The 13,362-nt window shown below is 38.9% G+C and overlaps 2 protein-coding genes across 2 annotated transcripts in view; one reads left to right on the forward strand and one right to left on the reverse strand.

Annotated features, from left to right (window-relative positions):
- Positions 1–13,362, reverse strand: part of ELOVL6 (ELOVL fatty acid elongase 6) — a 126,646-nt gene that overhangs the window by 110,448 nt on the left and 2,836 nt on the right. The gene's annotated exons all lie outside the window — the stretch shown is intronic.
- Positions 9,232–10,192, forward strand: LOC121101848 (60S ribosomal protein L17-like). Its single transcript, XM_040626250.1, has one exon. The coding sequence runs from the start codon at positions 9,615–9,617 to the stop codon at positions 10,167–10,169; it is 555 nt and encodes a 184-aa protein (XP_040482184.1). The 5' UTR covers positions 9,232–9,614; the 3' UTR covers positions 10,170–10,192.

Below are 13,362 nucleotides of genomic sequence, written 5' to 3' on the forward strand. Positions count from 1 at the left end.
CCTGATACCAAATACACCATTGTAAAATGCAACTTTTATTATAAAAACAGTAGATAGATTATAGTTAATGCAAAAAAAAATGGAAAAGTAAGACTACATGCCTAATCACACCACCCATACATACTCGGAATATAACATAAAGAAGATTATAGAAAATTAGAAGAGCAAAAGGAGAAATAACCACCATTTTACCATTTTGATACAACTGTCTTTTATCATTTTGGTATTGCTTTCTTCCTGATCTTTGTTCCTTGTGCATACGGTCCAACCCACCCCTCACCGTAGGTAAGTCTTTTGAGTTCCTTCTGATTAGAGTAGATGGTTTGAGTGTCTAGAAAAGAACTAATAATGCCCAACAATTAGCACAGTTTCACTAAAAATTAGTCATGATAAATTAATACCTTTTCCTCTTAAAAATAAAATTAGAAGAAGAGAATACACATTTTTATTATTGTTTCAATAAGGCACTGGGCAGTGTCCCATGATTCACTTAAGGACAATATAAAGTGTACTGGATAATAAATCAGATACATTTGAAAGTGAAATGAACAGGCTTCAGTGTCCATACAAATATGTATTCATCCATTTAACACACATAGAATGCAACTGTATGCCAAATTCTGTGATAGGCACAGATTTCAAAGCTAGAAGAAAAAATGCTTCATCTATTTATGAGTCAAGTGCCTGCAAACCACAAAGGAAGACCCAGTGGATTCTGATGGGTGGGGAGGAAAAAGGATTTTTAATTTGCATTTGAATAGATAGCCTGGGACAAGGGTTACTTCTATAGGTAACACTAGGAAGGTGCTTTAGAGCCAGATTTTAAATGGCCTTTCAAACCAACCAGAACAATTTGGACTTGTCATGTAGACAGTGGAAACCACTGAAGGTTTGCAGGGCAGGAGTGACAGGATGCGATCTGTGACTTCGTGCTGAAAGACTCGGGAGATGACAGAGGGAGGAAAGTGAGTGAGGAGACGAAAAGTAGGTTGCGGGCCTGAAGGAGAACAGTGGCAAGGGCCATGAGCTGAGAGAAATGAAACGAGAGCCAGATCACGCAGGACTTGTGAACTAGAGGTGAGGAGGGCCAGTAGGGAACCAAAGGTGTCGAAAAGGGTGATATCCTGTCCCAAAGCGACAACCAAGGAAGTAGAGCAGGTTGGAAGAATTTCAGTTTGTGAAATCCATAACTGAGAAGACAAACCCAAAGAACGTGGAACGGAATCAGCAGCATCCCAGCAGTACTCCCGGTAACAACGACCTGCGGAGACGTTTCACAGCGCCTGGGCACCTCCACACTCATACTGACATACACATTCTGAATCTCTGCCATGAAGCCTGCTCGTGTGTATTCTGAACACAAACCACCTCCTCTCAATGAGTCCGGCCAAAATACCTGTTTAAGGATCAAGGACACAGCACGGTTCTCGAATTTTTTTTTTTTACCCCAAAATACCCTCATCAGTAGAAAAAGAACTCAATAATTACAAAGAACTAAGTACCAACCAAAAGGATGTCACCACAAACAGTATCAACAATCAGAACATACAGGTTCAAAAAAGGATTTCTGCAAATGTGAATGCGTGAGCAGTAACTGAAAACCACTACAACTCAAGACAGCCCTGGTGGTTCTCTGACAAGAGTCCTTAAAATTTCCAGAATGTCATATGTACAATAGGAACTTTGTAATGTTCCAACGGAACACATGGCTGACCTTCCAGTAGATTAAAATTATAATTCCCTCCTCCCCCATCATTATTATTCTAGTACAGGCTTGCTCATTTTAATATACATGTACCAAGCTTTAAAAAATGTATTAGCAGTTTCCTAGTCGGTCACATCGAATTGTCCAAACCAAAAGTGTGGGAGTCCTAATTTTTTTATTTTTCAGAAGTGTCCATGTGGATTACCAGTGGGCTGCAAATAATATATGAGAAATGGCTTCGAAAAGAAAGCCTCGAGAGGGCGTCAAAGCAATTTCCAAATGCATACACAATGGTGATGTAAAAGAGGAAATTAAATACAGGTAGAGTCAGCACTAGGACTGATGGAGGCATAACGGAGGGACACCACTTTCAGGTCAATATGTAGAACAGCCTTCAACAATCGGAGCCACCCCCAGGGGAACAGACTGAAGGGAGCGGAAGTCCTCGGGTTCTGCCAGCAGATGACCAAGTTAAAAAGAAATTGCTTTACCCTGTGAGGAAACTCGTCCTAATGAACACAACGCACATGGAAATTCCATCTATAATCTTCTCTGCAGTCAAGAAAACATAGTTTAAGATACTTGATAGCCTGTCTGGGTCTTTCCTTCTATCCCCCAAAACAAAGTAAAAATGAACAATGATATGAGGCAGAAAGATAATCTCCATTTTCTCCCTTTTGTTTAGAGCCTTTTCACCATGAACATTGAGATGTTCCAAATTCTTAGCAAACAGAAGCCATATAGGTTAGTGCCATTGATTCTCTTCTTGGGGAATGTGACATGTTTTTTGGAGTCATCGATCAAATGAAAGCATTGATAAAAATGTTTATGTCATTTCAGATTCACTGTGCATTATTCAATAAAGTAGGTAAACCTGTCCACACATCATAAAATATTTTTTTAACTAGCTAATCCTCATCTTATTTATTCTGTTAAGAAATTAATTCAGCTTATAATGAAAAAATTTAAATGTGCCAGACAGTACATAGCGTTTGAAACTTCTTTTAGAAGGATGTGAGCAAAAAATTGAAGCAGATTCTTATAATCTAGAAAATTCCATGAAACTGTCTGCGTTTTCTGATTAAGCATCACGATCTCTCTAGACGTTTTACTCATCTCCTACTTTCATGTCAGTACTAGGTGTTATACTCCTTCGTGGGGCCATTTTTCATGACTGCAGAGTTTCTATACTTCCTGAAAATTCCCACCTACAGGACAATAAGAGAAAGCACAGCGTAACCGCTCTCACAAATAAATGCTTCTCAAATTTGACCTCAGAAAAGTTTTTTTAAATTTCTTCATTTCCTGGACCTTTGATTCATTTTCCACGTCAAAACTGCTACCGTTAAAACCACAAATTCCAAGTATCTACAACACTAGGTCTGAAAGAATTAATCTACAGTTGATATGGGCCTAAGGCGACAGTCCACTGACAAGTGTTTATTAGCTTAGAGATTAGTTATTAAATACCTCTAATAGCACGGCACACTTCACCTGTGCTGCCATCACAAAGAGGGGTGCAAGTTGCCCACTGCAATGCAAACTCCAGGCCTCGTTTGTAACCTCGGGAGTTCTAGAGGTGAAATTCCTAACTGGTCCCCTGTGCATATGAGGCTTGTCTTCAGAGGCCGAGAGACGAGCAGATCTCTGCACCTGCCCTCCAGAATCTTAAGAGTTGATACAAAGGCCTTCACAGGGTTAAGTCACATATGTAGTCCAGACGGTCTCTGTAACACATTACCCTCTCAAGGCTGCATCCTCGAAGTGGCTTCTAGTATAGAAACAATGGGAAGAACATACACCCAAAAACAAGGGAGGGGATAAGAATCCTCTAAATGCCCAGGTCCAGCTTGAGGGTCAACAGGTGGTCATGTGGTCTGGACGACCTCCTTCAACAGGAGCTAAGAGAGGAAGGAATAAACACATGGACAAAAAGCTCCCCATCGCCTGGGAACCCCTACTGGACTGCCTCAAGGATGAGAAAATTGGGAACCTTAAAGAAAGGCCTCCACTTCAGTTTCTCCATCACGAGCTCACCGCGATTCCGGTACATACAAGAGAACCTGCGTGCGAGCCTCCCTTCGTTTACTTCATTACGGAACCACAGCCACGCTTCTTCCATTGAAATTAAATATATACACACATATCTTTGAGTAATGACCAAAGATTTGCTTGAGGCACAAACTTGGAAGTTCGTAACCCCAAAATTTTCAGCCACTATCATTTCACTTATTGATACAGAGTGATTTTACCTTTAGTGTGTAACATAATAGAGACACTATCACACTCTTGCTGAATAAATTATTAAATGAGATAATCTCGGGTGTTTTATAGGAAATAAATTAGTAATCAGCATCTATTCCCAGGACTGCCTTGATTTCACACTGTTTGTTACAGGTGATGGAAGATAAAGAATAGCTTCTGAAAATGCTCCGAACGTTCATGGTAGGGTTGGCCCCCACACTTTCCTTTAAACACATTTCCATTAACAATATTTTCTCTTGTTGGGATCTTTCAAATTACAGATTTCTTGACAGCAAAGTCGATGTCATACTTTTTCTTTTTCTTGTTTCCCCCCCCCCTCAAGGCCTATCCATTGGTAGTGGCTCCTGGGTAATGGGCCTTTTTGTCCGATTTGGAGAACTGACTGCACAGCCATTTGGGGTTACCTCCGTTCTACAGGAATTTAATTATGATTGCTCCCTTTTCCTTTTGATGCCATAGAATCTATGGTGCAGACAACAATAAAGGTGTAATGAAAATTATATTCAGTCCTGGACACTGTTCTAAGGACTTCCTGTATAATAAATTGTCTAACTCTCCCAACCTGCTAAGGTAGGTTCCATCATTATCATCCCCTGTACTATTATTACCATCTCTCCATTTCAAGAGGAGGGAACTGAAGTGGAGGTGCTAATTAATCTGCTAGCCAGATGGTCATTCAGCTGCTATGTGGTTCAACCAGGACCTGAACCCAGACACCCTGGCCCCAGAGCCCACGGGCTTCACCACCGTACTGTAATACCACAGTGCATGCTCACCGCCACACCTGTGGAAAACGGAAAAATAAATGCGAGTAAGAGAGTCTAAAAATTTGCAGGAAGTCCAAGAGACTCCTCCCTCTCTCTCCACACGGAAGCCCAGTCCCCAGGCTTTCTCTGCTCTCTCCATTCCTCCCTGGGACTGTTGACTTACAGGTTATTTATAAAGAGATAAGCACAGTTGATTCCCTTAATTCAGAGGGTGATGGAAACGACATTTCAATTTCATATATTAAACTAGTTGCTAGAAGTCACTCTAGAGAAGAAATTATTCACAACGAATTAGTCATGCTGGACAAAAGCGAATATCCTTAACATATCCCAAATGTAGGGAAATAAGAGCTAACTAGGACAGGCCCAGGAGAGAGAACTGACAAAAGCAAGTGGAAAATAAACCCAAGTAAATTGTTTGGATCTCACTAGAAAACAAATAAATATAAACTAAAGCAATGGGCTATCCCATTTTGCATGAACTTACCAAAGATAAGGTAAATAAGTTTAAATGTGATCATCTTCAGTGCTAAGAAGGATATGAAAACTGTCTTTCCTTGCTGGAGCGCAAATTGGTTCAACTTTTCTAGACATCAACCAAGCTGTGGATATCATAAACCTTAAAGACAGGTAATTCCCCTGCATGCTATAGTTTATATTTACACAAAGCAAATTATCAGATAAGTTAAAAAATTAATATACAAAGATAATCAGAGGACTGGTTCTAACAGTAAAATCTTAGACATTAACATGTTCAAAGTAAGGCAATGGTGACCTAAATTAATTTAAGTCCAAACAATACCAAACAAGAAAATATATGGAAAATTTACTTATGGAGAGGTTTTAGTGGTATGTTCATAATGTAAAGAGGGAAATAAGCAACATAAAAGTTGTAATGAGATGATATATTAAATGTAGAGCACCCAGGGCAGCCCCCGGCACATAATAAGGAACTCAGTCTGTCAACGGCATGCACTGAATGATCTCAAGTATATCAAACACTTGGAAACAAGGCTGAAGGAAATGTGGCGAAAGAACAGTGGATGCCTCTGGATAAGAATTAAAGATGTTTTATTTCCCGCATCTTTACGTTTCCTAATGCTTTCATGTCTTTTTCCTATAATATTTCTGTTTATAGAATGAGATAAAGAATTTAAAACTCATAAACAAAACAAATAAAAGTACACTTTAATTCTTCACACTGCAGAAACAGACCTCAAAGAATAGGAACATCCCCGACCCACACATCTTTTTTTTTTCTTCTTCTGTCAACGGTGGGTGGCTATTTACCCTAGCTACTAAAACCCTCCTGGAGGAAAGAAGGGTCCAGGCAGCGCCAGGTGGAAACAAATTCCCAGAGTACAGAACCAAGCTGAATGTATGAGGCTTATGGAAGAGCAGCAGCCAGAAAGCATGCTCTCTAAGAAGTTTCCGAATCTGTGTCATGGCCTGTGACAAAGCTGGAAGCAACATTATGACAGAAGCAACATTATTTATTTATTATGATAAAAGCAACATTAAAGGTGACATGGCTTTCCCCACTCCTGAAAGTGTTGATGGACGAACACATAATATTCAGGAAATATTTCTTAGTGATTAAGATACTTATGTATCTATCTAGTTTAATGTTCACTACAATGTTTACAGGTATTTATCGCAGTGATCCTGGCCTTTTGTGTTCAGGACCCCTTGTGAAAATTTCTTAGAGGCACCTGGGGGATCCGTGACGAAAAGCACAACTTCCCTCCGTGTTTACAGTGCTGCAAATGTTCAAATGCATTGTTTATTGAGTATTTATTCCTTTTTTTAAAAAAGATTTATTTTATTTATTTGACAGAGACAGCCAGCGAGAGAGAAAACACAAGCAGGGGGAGTGGGAGAGGAAGAAGCAGGCTCCCAGCGGAGAAGTCTGATGTGGGGCTCGATCCCAGAACGCCAGGACCACTCCCTGAGCCGAAGGCAGACGCTTAACGACTGCGCCACCCAGAAGCCCCTATTGAGTATTTATTCCTACTCAAATGAGGGGTGATTGAGGCCTCAGTGAAAAACTCTTCATCTGGCCTGGAGCCCATTCCTCCCCTTTTAATCTCTATATGCAAATCCCAATTTGTATAACCACACTGAGCCTTATTTCCTGTGGCAAAAAAGTCAAAAAAATAGTACATCAAAGGGTGTTTGGGAGGATGTAACAGTTAACATATGTAAACATTTTAAGAGAATGCCTGCGGGGCCCCTGGGTGGCTCAGGTGGTTAAGCATCCCACTCAGGTCACAATCCCATCGGGGCTCTGGGATGGAGCCCCACCGCAGGCTCCCTGTTCAGTGGGGAGACTACTTCTCCCTCGGCCTCTCCCCCTGCTCATGCTCTCAAATAAATAAATAAAATCTTTAAAAAAAATTAAAAAGAATGCCTGCAATCAGTAAACAATTATGTACCAACTATTAGTATCGTTACTCAAAAATAAAGAAAATCTACCCTACTTTTAAAGATCTTTAAGTCTGCCAAAAAGTCATAAAATTGAGAGGAAACTATAGACATTGATATTTACAGTCCTTTTACTGAGCTTCTTTCCTTTTTATTATAATGATAACCACTGCTAGTCCAGCTTTTAAATGCTTAATGCACCCAAAGACTTCAATAGAAATCTCACACATTTAAAAAAAAAAAAATCAGGAGTAAACCTTTTCAACTCTCCCCTATTTTCCCATTGAGCCTCCTAAAACAAGATCATAAAATTCTCAACTTCAAAGCATTCAATTCCACAGAACTCACTATACCTGAATAAGTCGATTACCCCAGTTAGAACGGGCCTAGTATCTTAAAAGCTTTTACATTTTATTAACACCACCTTTCACACAGAAGGAACAACTGGGCCTACAAGACCAAAAAAAAAAAAAAAACTTGAAGGTTTCGACCATTAGTAACTATATTGAAGATTTTTTAAATTTATTAATAATCGGAATAAATCCAAGTACTGATCAGGATAAATCCAATTAATTGAACGTTCAATTTTTGTGGTTTTAAGATATTTATTAAAATCAAATTATTGGGGAGCCTGGGTGGCTCAGTTGGTTAAGTGTCTGCCTTCAGCTCAGGTAGTGATCCCAGGACCCTGGGATGGAGCCCCTGCTGAGCAAGGAGCATGCTTCTGCTTCTCTCTCTCCCTCGGCCTGGTGCTACCCCTGCTTCTGTTCTCTCTCTGTCAAATAAATAAAATAAAATAAAATATTAAAATCATATTATTTACCTAGTTTTAAAAAACATTGACAAAAAGTCAAGGGGCTCCTGGGTGACTCAGTTGGTTGAGGTCTTGATCTCAGGGTCAAGGGTTGAAGTCCTGCATTGGGCTCCATGCTGGGCATGGAACCAACTTAAAAAAACATGGACAAAAATCAATTAAATTGGAAACTGTTTTGCAGCAAATTTTAGAAGTATGTTCACTTCAGCAAGATGCTCTTTGAATAGCAAGAAATAGAAAAGACATGATCTATAATGGGGTATCAGTTTTCGTTTTTTGAAAGTCACTTTAACGTCTTTATGTATACTTATGTACTCTTCTAAGTAAATGCCTGTACCTCTACTCACAAAAATATATAATAAACATGCATTTCACAGGGGGTTTTTTTCATAATCTTCAAAAAATGATGTATACTGCCCATTAAGAGTTAATGAATTCAAAAGTCAATTCAAAAATTTAGCCTCAGAACTCAAAGGATCAATTAAAAAAACAAAACAAAACACTAGCTCCAAGGACGGGTGTTAATAAAGGTAAGGGTTGAGCTAAAACATTTGAAATTTATCTTTAAGAAATGGGGTTACACCTATTTCACTTAAAATATGTGATCATAAACGTAAATAAAAACAGTGAGATCCCCCAGCCCAAAATACATTCTGTCAATGATATTCCCCTAATCATACTGCATTAAGCTATGAAATTTTTAGAAAGAAAAATACTAAAATATGAAAATCTGGAGGAAATAAAATTATTGAAAAAAACTATATGCGTATCCATCCAGCAAAATTGCTTGTAATCAGCATGTCTCATTCATCTCAGCAAAGGTAAGTGTAAATCTTTTTCCCTAGTACATTTGGTGGAGGTAGGGAGGCAGACAGGCTTTAAAGTTAAATTGTAGAAAGTTCACAGGGACTGACTGATTAAACAGAAGTTTTTCCTAAAAGTATTTGTCATTCCAATATACTAGGATAAAGAACCTTAAGACTAAAAATTGTGAGTGCTCAGTATAGAAATGAATCATGATAAATGCATAAGCTTGAACTTGGAAGACTTACACAACTCAGTGCTTTGGAATGGTTTTTTCTCAACAGGCCTAAAAGTACAAATTCACTTTTGACTCTAGAACAGTAATTTTTTTAAAAAAGAACTAATCTATTTCTAAAATAAAATGATTGTAAGTTAAATATAATTAGGGATGCTATTTAAGTTTTATGAGTAATTATGCCAAAAGTTATACATTTGCACCTTCCTGTTTACACAATCTGACTACAGATAAAGTTAGGAACCTTAACATTCCAATAAAGCCATGTTATATTCATCCAGGTTTTCTAGGCTTATCAATAGAAATATCTGTCTATGGTATGCATAGGTAACTTTTCTGCTCTTTCAACAAAGATAAGCGGAAATTAAATGGGAGCAGGAAGACTTGAAGGTAAGGACTCAAAGACAGAACAGGTACAGGTAAAGAGCTAAGGCGAAGTCTGTGGACTGTTATCTGGTTCTTATTAACAAAGGGCAGCCCAGCTCACCTACGTCCAATCATAAAAAATTAAGTGGATCATTGAGACAATTTTTAGATAATCTGTTTCAGAAAATACTTGACCCCCGTCGCCCCCTAAGAGGCCTGAGGTGACTTCTGAAAATGGTCCACTATTCACTTGACCCAGAAAACCCTACAAAATCATGTAAATCAAGAGGTTCAAATCTGTGTATTCACTTTAAGAACACATGTGAAGCTCCCCAGGCCATCAAGGGTATGCGTATCCGAAAAGCCACCAAGTATCCAGAAGACGTCACTTTGCGGAAGCAGTGTGTGCCATTCTGTTGCTACCATCATAGAGTTGGTGGGTGTGCCCAGGCCAAACAGTGGGGCTGGACACAGGGTCGGTGGCCCAAGAAGAATGCTGAATTTTTACTGCACATGTGTAAAAATTCAGAGAGTAATGCTGAACTTAAGGGTTTAGATGTCGATTCTCTGGTCATTGAGCACATCTGGGTGAACAAAGCCCCCAAGATGCGGCACAGAATTTTCAGGACTCATGGTCGGATTAACCCCTACCTGAGCTCTCCTTGCCACATCAGGATGATCCTTACTGAAAAAGAGCTGATTGTTCCTAAACCAGAAGACGAGGTTGCACAGAAGAAAAACATATCCCAGAAGAAACTGAAGAAACAAAAACTTATGGCCTGGGAGTAAACTCTGCATAGAATAAATGCAAAGAGGAATAAAAAGAGAATGTTGGTTATCCATTATTAAACATATTTCAAGTATTCTTAAAAGGAAAACAAAAAAACAAAACACTTGGACCTAAAATATCCAGATCACTGAAGCAAAGATGAATTCTTGAATTAACTGAATACTGCCACACTCCTTCATTTTGCTTTGTTGACTAAAGACTGACTAGATGGTTATTTTATGCCCTCCTAAGTATTTCTAAGTCTCCATCCCTCACCTCCCACCCCACAGCTTTTCCACTGTCTAACTTGAAGGACTCTTCTTTCAAGAAGTATGCAAAGCAACTCTTAGATCTGGAGTGGATTCACTTTGGAGTGAAATGACAATGTGGTCCTGATACCTTTAGAATTATCATCATCTAACATTAAAAGCAACAAGCAACAAGCCTTCTTCACAAAATTCAACCCTCAGTTTAACAAAACGCCCTACGTAAAAATTTTATTATCATATACTATTTGTAACTAATGCAAATATAGGGATGGATAATATGATTATAAAATAATTTCCATTATCCCTGGGAATCCTAAAACACCAAGGACTACATGAAAATACATCCTGTTTAAAAAGATACATAAAAGTTCAGATCACGGTTCCCACACATTTCATTATTTTCTAACACCATAACACAGATCACGTTTTTCTTCTCTCAGTCTTCTCATTCTTCACCTAGTGCTGTTAGGCTAATATCCCAGTGCTCTTTAAAGTTTATTGAGTGACATGCCAAAATTCCTCACACTTACGACTTTTCAATCCTAAAACTAATATGAACTGTGATTCCCCAAAGTGGCAAGAAACATGAGTATTATGTGGACATAGTATTTTCCTAGATAGCTGACCAAATTTGTATTTGCTATAGTGCACTGATTAAATGGGACTCTGGCCTTTTCCTGTTTCATGAGAGCAGATCGCACTATTCTCCAGCCATTTTTCTTATAAATAAATACAGCAGAATTCAAGGATTTTAGGGATCGATGCAGAACAATTGTCACTCCAGGAGAAACAACAGCTTAATACTCTGGCCTGCATTTTAAAAGTCTGACATACCTTATGATGTTATATTTAAGACAGGCTTATAATGTTCTCTTGTTCTTTCATACGGAAATTGTACATCATGTTACCTTCTGAGCCTCACATATAACAACGCACAGTTCCTTTTAAATAGTGTTTCTTCTCATTTTTTTCTTAGTAAAAACAAATTTGTGGATAAAAAGGTTTTCTTGGGTAGTATTTAATCTTAAAAATTCCTACACCATCTTGTAGACCCTAAAATACAGAACACAAAATGTAAACAATAAAACCCTTATAACCAATACCTCGGTGGGGGCTGTGGAGAAAGTCAGAAAAATATACAAAGCATTGAAAGGCTGGATATGTGAAGGATGCCAGAGGGGAGCGGGGGAGGGCTTCATGAGGTTCTAGGCAAGCCCTGTGATGACGTCACCTCACATCCATAATGTTACAGCAGTCAGCACAGGCCTCCTGTTTTCCTATTGGTGAACACCGTGTCAGCCGACATCAGAAGATAATCATCATTGGCCAGACAATTACAACTGGAGCGACTAACTAGCATCCACCGCTGTTAGCACAAACCTGGCAGGCTGCTGAAAGGGAAGGCAGAGCCCAGCTGCCCTTCTCACTCAATGAATTCTGTGTCGCCTTGCCTTACCAGTCACTACGTGATTTCGCTTCCTTGCTAGCAGCACTTATAAATTAAATCGGCTATTAGTGAAAATAACAGGTAATGGCGAGACATCTCATTAAGGGACAAAATGCCTTTCTTTTCAATGTTGTAAAATCACACACAGGGCTTTTCAGTGTAAAATTGGAAGTCAAAAATGCTACTACGCTAAAAGCACGCATTTTCCTCTACCTCTACCTCGTCTAATAAAGTCCTATTTACCAGATAACATTACCCAAGATATTTTTAACTTGCCGTGTAATTTCAAGATGAGGTCTCAGGATGATTCTCCAAGGAAATATATTTATTACTTTGCATTTCAATTGCTACTCTATTATACATGAAACTTTGCTAGAAAATTAAAAAGGTCTATAGCACTTATCCTGTGTCTAGAACAATGAGTATAGGGTTAATCATTTGTTAAGGCAGCAATAAACCTGATAAACTTGTCACAGTTGAACACTCTAGCGTTTATACAAATACCACTCCAAAATAAGGGGGTCATAACGTTAATATGTAATAAGGTAATGAATATGGATTACAGGATATGTTTAAGAAACTACCCTTATTTAAGGTCCTCTGAAATAAGGCTAAGTAGCGCAGACAGCATACTGACAATACTACCCAAGAAAACCTTTTTATCCACAAATTTGTTTTTACAGCATACTGTTCACTCCTGGCCTTTCTCACAATTCTTCAAAGGACCATGTAGCTCATTTTTGAGAGAGAAGTTATAATTCTCTAAATTAACAAGCTTTGTTTGAGGCCATGTCTAAGACATGTTTAAGGACAAGTGCAAATGATTGCTCAAAAGACAGATTAGAGGCTTCACAACATTTTGTTTTTCCTCCAAAAGCTATTTCAAACCATTTCCAAAAGGAAGGCTTTGGTTTCCTAAACTACCCCTGCCCCCAAGAGGGTCTAAGCCTTGGTTATGGAGCTCCCTACTCCTGTTAACAAGGGAAAGAAAAAAGAAAATCGTTTCCTTACACACCTTGGTCAAGATTTTTTGGTGGGAAAGGTTTAGAAAACTGGGCTCCCAGGATACGGGGTGAGATGCACCCCATCTGGGATAAAAGGAGAAAGCAAGACAATTAAGGTCGGGAAGACATGCAAGGAAAGAGTGACAGCCAGGAGGGCTTTTGGACTGCAATATGGAAGCTAAAAAAATACGGTCAAAAAAGAAAAAGTCAGGAAGGGGAAAATCCCAGTATGTGACTATGACTTAGTATTCAAACGCAGGGGGAGGCCAAATATGTTAAACTTCAGGCATTACCAGGTAATGGTGGCAATAAAACGGGCACCAGTAATCATCTGAACTCACTGGGTAAGCATCTTCCCTAGCATCTGCCATGTACAAAGCACTCTTCAACGTGCTCCTAATGAGACAAGAACCATGCCTTAAAGAGCTGATGGTCTGGAAGGAAGGAGGCACAGGCAGACATGTAAATATTCATGTTTATAAATAAAAGTCAG

Source organism: Ursus maritimus, unplaced genomic scaffold (assembly GCF_017311325.1).
Source record: "Ursus maritimus isolate PB19 unplaced genomic scaffold, ASM1731132v1 scaffold_11, whole genome shotgun sequence".
NCBI lineage: Eukaryota > Metazoa > Chordata > Mammalia > Carnivora > Ursidae > Ursus > Ursus maritimus.